Raw genomic sequence first — 11887 nt, 5'->3', positions numbered from 1 at the left:
ACGCTGAATTCACTTTCATATTTTTGACATGTAAACACCTAAAGAATCTTTGAGAGCATATAGATGGGCCAAGCTGAACAAAATGGGAAGGAATTTCAGATTAGTGCAAGTTGCAAAGGTAGGGAGGACAAATTGCAAAGGTCGCTCTTGCACTTCGTTGACTGCGAAGGTCTTTCAGGGAATTGAGTAACGTTACCCTACCTTTGGGAGGAAAAAGGATTTGCCAGGGTGTTTGCTGCGGTTAGCAGAGATGGATAAACATGGAGGGTATGAAAAGGGCTTGCATCTTTCTGTCTCCCCATGGATGAGAGAGGCTATCCAATAGATCCAGCTGGGAATTGGGCAAGTGAGGTAAGATCAGTCCATCCTCTTTCCCCCAGGACGACCAAAGCGGTGTCCATAGTATTCTTCCCATGAATCACTTCCCGTGGCCCTGCACCCAATTTAAGATCTAAAGCAAAACATTCCCTCATTTTAATTGGCTGAGGAAGATGAAAGTGGTCAAGTGTGCTGGCTCAGTGGCCAAAGGGGACATCAGTGGCATTGCTGGAATAGTGCAGCTAACCATGAGTCTCAAGAAGATGGCACAATTCTTTTTTCTTCCTTTTTTCTTTTGCTGTTTCCTAGCAGCAAGGTGGCTGGGTGAAAAGTCTTTGCTCGTGCAATGTTGGGAAGAGTACACCTACTTTCTCTTTCTCTTTCCCTCTCTCTCTTCCTTTCCTTCTTCCTCTCCTCTCCTCTCCTCTCCTCTCCTCTCCTCTCTTCTCCTCTCCTCTCCTCTCCCCTTCCCTTTTTGAGCAATGCAGAGCACCCTCCCCCCCCAAAACCATGCCATGCACAGGGGGACGGTGGCAGCTCAGATCGTTGATACCTCCTCATCCCTACTCCTGGTCCTCTGAATGCAAGATGGGAGCTAACACCACATTGACTGCCAAGGTCTAGCATATCTGGCGGACCTCCTACAAGCCTTTTCAGCTAGTGACAGCACGCTTGTTGCAAGCCAAGTGGTTTACCAAGAAACTCTTTCAGTTCCCAATTTGCTAGGACATATTTACTAAAAAGGAGTCAGAGTTTATGGGGCAAAGAGACAGTCCAAAGGTGATCTAGAGCATGTGAGGAGGAAAAGCTCTTTGAAAATGTGATGACATCCCCAAGAAACTGTCGTGGTTTAACCCCAGCCAGCAACTAAGCACCATGCAGCCGCTCGCTCACTTCCCCCCCACCCAGTGGGATGGGGGAGGGAATCAGAAAAAAAAAGTAAAACTCATGGGTTGAGACAAGAACAGTTTAATAGAACAGAAAGGAAGAAAATAATAATGATAATGGTAACCCTAATAAAATGACAATAGTAATAATAAAAGGATTGGAATATGCAAGTGATGCACAGTGCAATTACCAACTGACGCCCAGTTAGTCCCTGGGTGGCAATCGTCCCGCCCGCACTCCCCCCAGTTTATATACTGGACATGACGTCACATGGTATGAAATACCTCTTTGGCCACTTTGGGTCAACTGTCCTGGCTGTGTCCCCTCCCAAATTCCTGTGCCCCCCCAGCCTTCTTGCTGGCTGGGCATGAGAAGGTGAGAAATCCTTGACTTGGTATAAACACTCCTTAGCAAAAACTGCAAACATCAGTGTGTTAGCAACATTCTTCTCATACCGAACCCAAACCATAACACTATACCAGCTACTAGAAGGAAATTTAACTCTATCCCAGCCGAAGCCAGGACAGACACACAACATCCAGGGTGTAGTTTCCCTCTTTGTGGTTAGTGGCTTCTACTTCTTTCTGCAGCGCTTCCTCTCCCTGCCCCTCTGACCACCCAACTCAAGTCAGACGGATGAAGAAGGCAGGACGGACCCACCAGGCAGCACGCTCCTCTCCTGGACAGGCCAGCACAGAGCTCTGAGCACACCCTGGACCCTGGTGCCATGGTTATCTACTGCCTCGTGATAATTTTCAGTGAGTCTCTCATCCCCCCGCTTTGCCTTCTCCCTCCCCATGAATATGTTTAGTTCTCTTTTTTCCTTTTCTCGAATTTCTTCCCCTCTCCCTTCTCCCTTCTTTTCCTTTCTTTCATCTCTAGCCTTCTTCTGCCTTATACCCCTCTTGAGTCCTCTCTTTGGTTGCTGCTGTTATCTTTTCTTTCTCCCTCTCTCATTTTGGGATTTCAATCCAATCTTCCCTCCTGTCTTTCATAGTGCTCTGTGTAATGGCATTCCTTTCTCCTCTCCTCTCCTCTCTTTTCCCCTTCCCTTTCCTAACGTTAGGCCCTCAATAATTTATTTCTCTGGTGGGTTGATCCAGTTATGCTGGACCCCAAATGCTGTTCAGGGAATTGTGGGCACGCATGCAATGGGTTGGAGGGTTAAATATTAGACTTGAGACAACTCTGTTTCCTCTCGGGTGGAGGGGGTGAGGTCCTACACCGATCTCCTGCGCAGGGTTGATGCGATGGGTTACAGCTCCCGGGCCAGGGAGAGAACCCAAGATCTGGGTTCCTGGCCTGGGTCTGGATGGAGTTAGTTTTCTTCATAGCAGCCCATAAGGTGCCGGTTTGGGTTTGTGACTAGAAGAGTCACGGTAACACACCAGAGCTTTGGCTATCGCTGACAGCGTTTGCAGGGTGTCAAGGCCTTCTCTGTTTCCCATTCTGCCCTGCAAGGAGCAGGTTGGGGATGTGCAAGAAGCTGGGAGGGGACACGAGCAGAACAGCCGACCCCCAACTGACCAAAGAGATATTCCATGCCCTATAACCTCATGCTAATCAATACCAATGGTGGGAAAGGGGGTTTGGGACAGGCAGCCATTGCTCGGGGTCTGGCTGGGTATCCCAGCTCTTCTGGGAGGTGGTGAGTGATTGTCTTTGCATCACTTGTTTAGGGTTTTTTTTTGGTCTTCCTCCTTCCATTGCTTATTTAACTTTTTTTATCTCAACCCATGAGTTTTCTCACTTTTGCTCTTCCTATTCTTTATTTCCGTCCTGCTGGGGGTGGGGGAGCGCGTGGCTGTATGGGGCTGGTCTGCCAGCCAGGGCCGGCCCACCACAGCTCCCCAGGCCCTCCTCATCTCTAATCCAAGCAACAGCCCCCACCTCAGAGCTGGCCAGAAACCCCAAAGATTCCTTTCTGCGGCCTGGTATTTGATGTAAGATGACCTTGAGCTCATCCTGCCCTGCACCCTGGCTCAACGCCGCCTTTCTCCCCTGCTAGGACCCATCAGATCTCCTGTCCTTCCTAAACCCATGAGGACTCCAGCAGCCCCATTTCTTTACGTTTCAAGATACCATTTCCCAGGGCTGATATCAATCAATTGCTTGGCGGTCACCAAACCGCTTCTAACAGAAGAAATAATCTCATGCAACATATGTTGCAAGTAGCTAAAAGATAAGTTCAGGGACAAGTTGAGTTTTCTAGATTTTTTTTCCGACGGGTGACCTCATTGGCATGTGAAATTGTTTCACAGGTTTTCTCCGTGATTGGCCTAGGTTTTCCATGCCACGGTGGCACAGAAAGGAACCATGACCTGTATGAATCCATCGTGTTGTGGAGGGGCTGCCATTCTTGACTGATGGCCAAGAGGGGCAGGACTTCTTAGGGCACTGGCTGTGGAAGTGACTGCTTTTCTCTCTTTTTTGCAGCCTCCTCTCTCTTCTCGTTTCAATGCAACTTTCTGGCAGCTTTCCTCCAGCTGCTACCGTTGGCTGTGTCCTTTCCAGGTAAGTGCAGCTTGACCTCTCACAAGGTGCTCTCCAGCCGACCAGTCTTTGTCGACGAGGCGAGGTTGAGCCATGTTTTGTAAAATGGAGGGAAAAGGGGTGTCTCACTTTCCTTTTCCTCTCTGAAAGTTCCCTCCCATCCTCCAAATCCTTTCTTTCATCCTCAGAGCCTCTGCCAGCCCCTGTAATCTCTGCAGACCCCCGACATGATGTCTATTATGAAGGGGAATCTGTTACATTGAAATGCTTGGCCCCGAAAATGAGGAAAATAAGTGGATTTCATTTCTTCAGTCAAACTGGGGAGAACATCAAAAAACCAGCATCTTTCTCCAATCTGACTGCTTTGGTTAAGCTTACAGCTACGAAAGCATCTTCTGGGGAGTACACGTGCATGTACTTTCTGAAGGAGTCCGGACAAGAAATTCCTTCCAACAAGAGCCTTCCTCTTTCACTTAAGGTTCAGGGTAGGTTGGTCGTGTCTATATGGCTTGGGTACCATCATCGCAGACATAGCACGCTTCCCTTTAGAGCATCATCTAGTCTGATGGCCCTATCATTTGGTTGCCAATGTACAGATGAAGTTGCTCTGGCTTCTCACAAGCTCCTTTTGTGCTCCTGGATTTCTCTGAGAAAGCAGGAATAAGTTGGCTGTGTCACCTCCAAGAGGTCGTACAGCAGTAAGCCTCCCCAAGGCTTTCGTTAGGGCTTGGGGTGTATTACATGCCTTCCTACTTTGGACACGTAAAAATACTTATTTTCTTCATTTCAGTGAAAACAAAGAAACCACTTAAGCTGCTTTGAGTTTTTATCTCTGAGAACCATGGGTCTTTTTTCCCACATCGAGACAGTGGGAAAGATCACGGGGTTTGTGCACAGGCCCTGACATCCACAGATAGCCTATTGCTTGGGGTTTTTTATTGTTTGTTTCTTCCCCAGCTGCTCCCACGGCCCCAACTTTATCCCTGGATCCTCAGCAGCAGGTCTATAGACCTGGGAACCACGTCAACCTACTCTGCTCCTTCCCCTCATCTCCAGATGACGTTAAACAAGTCCAGTACCATGCAGACTCTGGACATGCAGTCTCCATCCCAGTATCGAACGTGAAAAACTACAGCTTCAAACTCAGGATCACGGGAGAGGCAGACTCTGTGTCTTACAGTTGTGCCTATTTTGTAATTAAATCTACACGTCCTGTTCGCTCAGAATGGAGCCGCAGTGTCATTGTCTATGTAAAAAGTGAGTTCAAACCCTTCCTCACTAGAGCATCAAGTAACCACTAACCCATCATTAATTAATTCATTACCCGTTTGCTTGCCTATGAACTCATCTATGAGTCTCATCTCTATCCCTTCCTGTCCTGTGACCAGTCAACTCTGTGCCTCAGACTCTTTATCCATCATTATATGAGTTCATTCCACACCTGCCCATGTTTTTATGGACAAAAATAAGGAGGGATACTGGAGAAAAAGATCTCAATGAAAAGACTGTCTCATCACATTGTCTGGCTTTTTTTGCAAGGGAGGTAAGGTTGCACCATGGTAAAGTCACCATTGATTCCTTCCCAGGCCATAAAATCAGCTGGCTTCGAGAGATCATTGTTGGGGGTTCATTCTTTACCATCAATGGCCTCATCTTTTCCTTCTCCCACTGCCTGATGAAGAGAAGAGGTACATATTTCACTTTCACTAGGCCATACTAATTATCAGAGCCCTGAGACTTCATTTTCTTTGCCAGAAAATGACCGGGTTTTACTGTTATTCCACTAGCCTTTCCAAAGAAAAAAAGGAAACAAACGTTTTGCTCAAAGCTGTTTTGGGAGGTTGTTCTGGACAGAGAATTTGAAAAGGATTGCTCCTTACCCTCCTCCCTCTTTTGATCCCCAAATTTGTGTGCCTATTGAGGTCCAAGACTGAAGAGAAGCCATTTCCAATGCTGCTGCTTCTCTCATTTGCAGATCTGGAAGAGGGATTCAGAGGGACTAACGAGAGGAATGAGAAGAACTATCCCGTAAAGATTTTCTCTATTAGCTAAGGCAATCTGTTCTCTCGGGCCATGCCTGATTCCTCGTTGTCTGCCTCGGAGTCCCCGAGAGGCAGAAATGGTGCGTGTTCAACCGGCATTGCTTTGGCTGCTCCGTTCTTCTGCGCAGACCCTCGTGCCTTCCAACCTGCCTCAGGTCCATCCGAATAAAGCTGGACGTTGTCTTTGGGTCTTGTGGGTTTCATGGAAAGATGCACGTTTCCATGCTCCTTCCTAAAGTGTGTGCTCGTGTTTGTGTCTTGTGTGTGCACGCCTCTGCTCCATCTCACCCGTAATCCCACCATGTTCCCATCACACCTGGTTCTTTCTTGCATCTGAAAGAGGCTGGAGAAGGAATGGAGGCAGAGAGAAGGTTGAGAAGAAAGAAGGTGGAAAGAGAAGCCCCCAAAGCAGAACAGGTCCTTTGGTGAGTCACCAACTCAACAGCCACTGTTGGCACCCTCTTTCCTCGCCTGGGGTTGTCCCTGTCCTTGATGTTAGGGCAGTGGCATCCACGGGGTGCAGTGGGTGCTGGGAGAGCCACTGAGGAGAGGGCAGGGGATTGTGGGGAGAAGCTTGGATTTCTGGGATCTCTGTGGGCCTGAGATGGAGGCAATGAGAAGATGGGACAATCTGGGGAAAAGTGGGGATTTGCCGGGCACTGCAGGAGTGTGGAGGGACAGTGCGGGTATGTCAAGGACAGCGAGAGGAGCTCATGGGGCTTTGTAGGGATATGGTGTTGGTGGGGATGGCTGATGGGGGCATTGTGGGTTTAGGGGGTCTGCGAAGAAGGGATATTGCATTTTTGAGGGCTGTATGTGTGATATACGGGAGCTGCGGGGCTAGAATATGAGAAGAGATTTAGGTTGGGCATAAGTGTCATGGTTTAACCCCAGCCAGCAACTAAGCCCCGGGCAGCCGCTCGCTCACTCCCCTGCCCCCCTGCAAGTGGGATGGTGGAGAGAATCAGAAAAAAAGTAAAAAACTCATGGGTTGAGATAAGAACAGTTTAATAGAACAGAAAGGAAGGAAATAATGATAGTAACAATAATAATAAAATGATAATAATAAAAGGATTGGAATATACAAAACGAATGATGCACAATGCAATTGCTCACCACTCGCCGACCGATGCCCAGTTAGTTCCCGAGCAGCAACTCCCCCCCCCAGGCCAACTCCCCCCAGTTTATATACTGGACGTGATGTCACATGGTATGGAATACCCCTTGGGCCAGTTGGGGGTCAGCAGTCCTGGCTGTGTCCCCTCCCAAATTCTTGTGCCCCTCCAGCCTTCTTGCTGGCTGGGCACGAGAAGGTGAAGAATCCTTGACTTAGTCTAAACACTCCTTAGCAACAACTGAAAACAGCAGTGTGTTATCAACATTCTTCTCATACTGAACCCAAAACATAGCACTATACCAGCTACTAGGAAGAAAATTAACTCCATCCCAGCTGAAACCAGGACAATAAGGGAGACATTTTTACAATGAGGGTGGTAAGACACCGGAGCAGTTCCCCAGAGAAGTTGCAGATGACCCATCAATGGAAATGTTCAAGGTCAGGTTGGATGGGGGCTTTGAGCAAACTTATCCAGTGAAAGATGTCCCTGCCCATGGCAGGGAGGTTGGACCAGATGATCTTTAAATGTCCCTTCCAACCCAAACCGTTCTGTGATACTATGATTCTATGACCTTGGAAAAAATGAGGGGCTGTAGGGGTGCTGGAGTTGCAGGGATGAAATGTTGAGGCAGTAGAAGTATATGGAGTACTGTGGGCATATGGAGTCTGTGGGGACGAGATCAGGGTAGACTCTGGGATTGCTGGAAGCTGTAGAGATGGGCTACAGGGTCTAAGAGGATGGGATATAGAGTTTGTAGGGATGGATGGATGGATGGATGAACGGATATTTGCAGTTTGCGTTGCTCTATGGGCTTGTCCTTGCCCTGTGGGATGGGAGAAGGAAAACAGGGTGGGAGAAAGGCAACAGGCTTTGGGTTGGATTACCAGGTTGGAGTGGGATATGGGATGCAGGGTGTAGGGTGGCTGTCAGGCTGTAGTGTGGGAGCAGGGATGGAGTGGACGATGGCTTTTAGGATGGGAGTAAAGCAGTGAGTCTTCTATGGGGTGTTTTGTGAGCTATGGGGTTAGAATGGGGCTTTGAGGGAGGTGTTGGGAGGGAGGCTATAGGGTGGTTACTTGCCTATGGTGTAAAATTGGGCTATGAGGTGCGAGTGGGTCTATGGGGTAAGATTTGTGTTATGGAGTGGCATTACCCTCTGGAGTAGAAGTGAGGCTACAGGCTGGAGTGGCACTATAGGTAAGATTTTACGCTATGGAGAAAGAGTGGGCCAATAAACAGGAAGCTAGGTGGAGGAAAAAGCACTTGGGCATAAAATTGTGTTTATGAGGAGACAGTACAGATGTGGGGTGAGAGGGCTACGGGGGGGGGGGGGGGGCTGTTGAGTGGGTTGGTGGTGTTGTGCCAGTGGGAGTGGGCCCGTGTGGTCAGCGTTGGACTTTGGGGTGGTTTTGGGGTATGGAGTGGCACGATGGGACGGCATGATGGGATGGGTGTTTGGTCAGGAGGTGGGAGTGGGGCTACAGGATTGAGGTGACACAGGCATGGGTTACGGGGGGGGAGAAGCGTAGGGTGGAGTAGGAGTGGGGCTATGGTTTAGGCGCTGGGCTATGGGATTGCAGTGCACATCATATCGCATAATGGGACCCCACACAGATTGGTGCCACGAGGCAGGAGCAGGATTACGAGATCAACCACTGAGACTTCATGGCCATGGTGACCTGGGAAGCGACTTGTAAGGGCAACCCCACTGTATGGGCAACCACAGCCCCCTGCAGAACTGTGGTACCCGGGTGCCTCTGCTGCACCAGCACACCCAGCCACTCCCCAGGAGAGACCCAGATGTCCCAGCTCACTCTGCTCTACCCCCACCACCACCCCAATCCCTCAGGGGACCCAGGCATGTCTCCCTCTGTTCAACCCCACACGCTCTGCCCTCCAGGGGACCCGGTCAGCTGGATGCCCCAACCTACCTACCTGTTCCCAGTCCCCCCCATTCCTACCCACCCAGGACACAGCTGTCCAGATGTCTCTGCTCCACCCCACAAACCCCAGTACACCCAGATCCCTCCTGGCCCCCAACCATGGGCTCTCCCCTAATTACCCAGTGCTATCTACAATTAATTAGGAGGGAGCAGCCTTTCCCTTAACCCCATGGCATATCAGGGCACTGTTAGGCGGTTGCTCGCAGAATGCGGGCCCTTCCTAGATCCTCCGCTTTCTTCCACTCCTTCCCAGTGCCCTGCAAACCCTCCCAGTTGCCCCGCGTGCCCTTCCATTGCACCACAGCTCCTCTTCCCACCTCACAAGGACCCTACTTTCCCCAGGTCCCATCTCCACTGCGCTCCAAGGACTCGCATCTTCTCTCCCAGGATCTTTGCAAGGACCTGTGCCCGTCTCCTCCGTAGGTTGACCCCCGGTCGCTCCCTGTCTGGCAATTGCTCAAACCATGGGGTGTGACTTCCCTTCAGCATAATTCAACAGAAAACCCTTAACAGAGGAGGAGTCAGCAGAACCGCAGCACAGAGAGGAACTAGGCAAGGGCTGAAGGACATGAGGCAGCACTTGGCGATTTAAGGAGGGGTGGGCTGGGTCAACTTGGGCCCTGCTACTCTAAAATGAACCATTAGACCCTAGTAGGCATCCCCATCCCTACCTGGGCAGTTGTCCCTGGAGAAACCAGTCTCTTCCATGTGTTGGTAGCTTGGAAACATGCCCAAAATCTTCCAGCAATCCTGGAGCTCTGGGTGCTCTGTAGAACGTTTGAGAAAATTTAGGACTATAAGACTGTTAGAAATTAATATAGAATAAGTTAAGGTTATTAATGGCAACAGAGCTGCGAATGAACAGCGTTCTCAGCCTGCCCCCCTGTATAGCCCCAATCCAGGACCGGATTAAACCCCAGTCAAGCTAATCGGTAGAGACAGATCAAACAAAAGATGAAAAATCAGCAAGATACAGGTGCTTAGCTGGGGAGTGCTTAAAATATAGAGAGCTTACAAAGATAAATATGAAAATAGTTAATGAAACAGCCAGAGAGGTTTTCTCAGAATTGTGTAGGTATGAGACTTCAAGGTAAAGGGGATGACTGTGGGTTGTCATTCACTGGAGTGGTGGCCCAACTCTGAATTGTTAATAAAGCAAACCTAGAGAAATTCATGACTGAGAATGCTTTAACAGCTCTTGGTCTATATCTCAGGCTGAAAAATCTTCCTCCTACCTCGTTTGCCCCATGGTGTCCCTGCAACCTGCTATGTCCATGCAAAAAGAAACATCTTTTTCTTTTCTCTGCTACAGACAATTTATGAGATTTCTTCTGTTTGTTTTTTTGTTTGGGTTTGGTATTTTTTTCAGAATTTTCTGGTTATTTGTGCATTGGACATGAAGAATTTCGCCACGTAAGTCTGCAAATGCACAAGCCCTTCCTGTATGAAAACTAGCAGGAAAAGCTGTGGTCTGAAACAGAAATACAAACTGATGAGCTCATCATCCTACATCAGATTAAACAAAAAGAGCTGCAAGAAGAAGGAAATACGGTTTGGGGGGGTGCAGGTTTTCACATCGCATGTGCTCAGGAGCTGGCAGAAGAAGCGCGTGGGGCTGGGACCCCCATGGCGCGCTAGGAAATGTAGTTCCGCCATCATGGCGGCACGCTGGAGCCCACAGCACCGGTGGGCACGCACAGGGCCCCACGTCCTGAGGGGGTAGAGAAGGCAGAACCCTCTGCACAAGCCTCGTCTTCCTCCCTGTCAGACCACCGTCAGGACTATCCCCTCCACCGTGCCCAAATGTCTTCTGCAGCCCAGGAAAGGCCTGAGGGAAGGGCCAGTCCTGGCCCTCGGCGGCCATTTCAGCATCCCCACGGGCAGAGGAACTCTTCTCCTCCATCCTGCTCATTGCCCTGCGTGGTGGTGGTGCTGGGAAGGGTCTCCTCAGGCGCTCAGCCCTGTCCGTGCCGATTTCTCCTCAGCACAAAGGAACCTCCAGGGACCGCCGCAGCGAGACCTTGCCCCCCAGATCACCAATAACTGGACAGAAAGGGGATGCGGAGTCTCCTAGTCTCCTCAAATTTACTCTACCAGGACATTATCATTTGTAGAACACATTTTTTTGTGGCACTGCCCCCGCCCCGCCTTACGTTTGGTTTAGTTTGTTGGGTTTTTTAAGCAGATCCCGTGTGCGTTTAGAAAAAAAAAGATAAAAAAGACTGAAGATTTTAAATTTCTCTTTGGAAGACAGTATTTTACAGTACCAGAAAATGTTACAGTACACCCAGAAAAATGTACTTTGAAGAGGGAAATGGCCTTTAGCTGGCTTCAACCCATGTACTTCTGGCAGGAAAATGGGGACACCCAGCATCCCTGCGCTAAGTGTGGAGAGATGATAGGTAATGGGAATCATATTTGCCTTCTGATGCAGCTGTATAATACAATTGCTCCATTCTTCTTCTGTTGTCATTTCACTATATTGCGATCTCAGTGTATTAAGTACATATCACTTCCCTAAATAAAAATCCCCCGTAACATCAACTATCCTCAAATAAATAAATTTAGTATTAAAACCTTAAGCCCTCCTCATGCGGAGCATCTGAAAGTAGCCGGTCAAGGAGTACAGGACGCTGAGACCCTGTCACCTGCCAACTAGCCGAGGGCACGCTCTGCCACATTGTCCGCATCCCTCGTGAGGAGCGGACATTGCATCAGCGCCGGTGCCCACACTTGGCGCATGGCTAGCGGGCGATCCTCTCCTGGGGTTTTGTGCCAGAAGTTGCAGCCCCCTGGGCAGGCACGAGAACGGGTTTTGGTCCCCCTCTGCAGCCTCTTAGTGGACTCTGTCACCTTGTCAGCGAGGGCGTTAATGGGAGAAGGTGTCAAAACGCTAACTAAACCCAAAGTAAACAACATCCTTTGGTCTCCCCTGTTCCCAGCATGTTCTGCTCCATCCTCTTCCAAAGGATGGAGCAAATGGTCAAAGCATGGTCAAAGCAAGAATGACAAGGATCTCCTTTCTGGCCCTTCCTGAAGACAGGAGCCACATTTGCTTTCTCCCAGTCCTCGGGAACCTTTCCCA

General features: G+C 49.4%; 1 protein-coding gene across 12 annotated transcripts; it reads left to right on the top strand.

Annotated features, from left to right (window-relative positions):
• Positions 1-1492: 1492 nt before the first annotated feature.
• On the top strand, positions 1493-11346 carry LOC126052555 (uncharacterized). 12 transcript variants are annotated; one of them, XR_007510089.1, is made up of 8 exons: positions 1536-1964; positions 3643-3720; positions 3888-4184; positions 4657-4956; positions 5088-5387; positions 5675-8552; positions 9145-9221; positions 10172-11346. XR_007510089.1 is itself a non-coding variant. In XM_049833381.1 (7 exons), the coding sequence occupies exons 2-7, from the start codon at positions 1934-1936 to the stop codon at positions 5749-5751; spliced, it is 1083 nt and encodes a 360-aa protein (XP_049689338.1). In that variant the 5' UTR covers positions 1493-1581; positions 1797-1933; the 3' UTR covers positions 5752-11346. The 12 variants fall into 12 exon arrangements, 5 of the variants coding, with proteins under 5 accessions (XP_049689338.1, XP_049689339.1, XP_049689337.1 ...); XM_049833381.1 differs by having other exon boundaries at positions 1493-1581; positions 1797-1964; positions 5675-11346; XR_007510086.1 differs by having other exon boundaries at positions 5675-5821; positions 6082-11346.
• The last annotated feature ends 541 nt before the right edge of the window (positions 11347-11887 follow it).

The sequence above is a fragment of the Accipiter gentilis genome, chromosome 30 (assembly GCF_929443795.1).
Source record: "Accipiter gentilis chromosome 30, bAccGen1.1, whole genome shotgun sequence".
In the NCBI taxonomy this organism is placed as follows: domain Eukaryota; kingdom Metazoa; phylum Chordata; class Aves; order Accipitriformes; family Accipitridae; genus Astur; species Astur gentilis.
The sequence above is the reverse complement of the archived record's forward strand: the minus strand, read 5'-3'. Positions and strand labels throughout refer to the sequence as shown.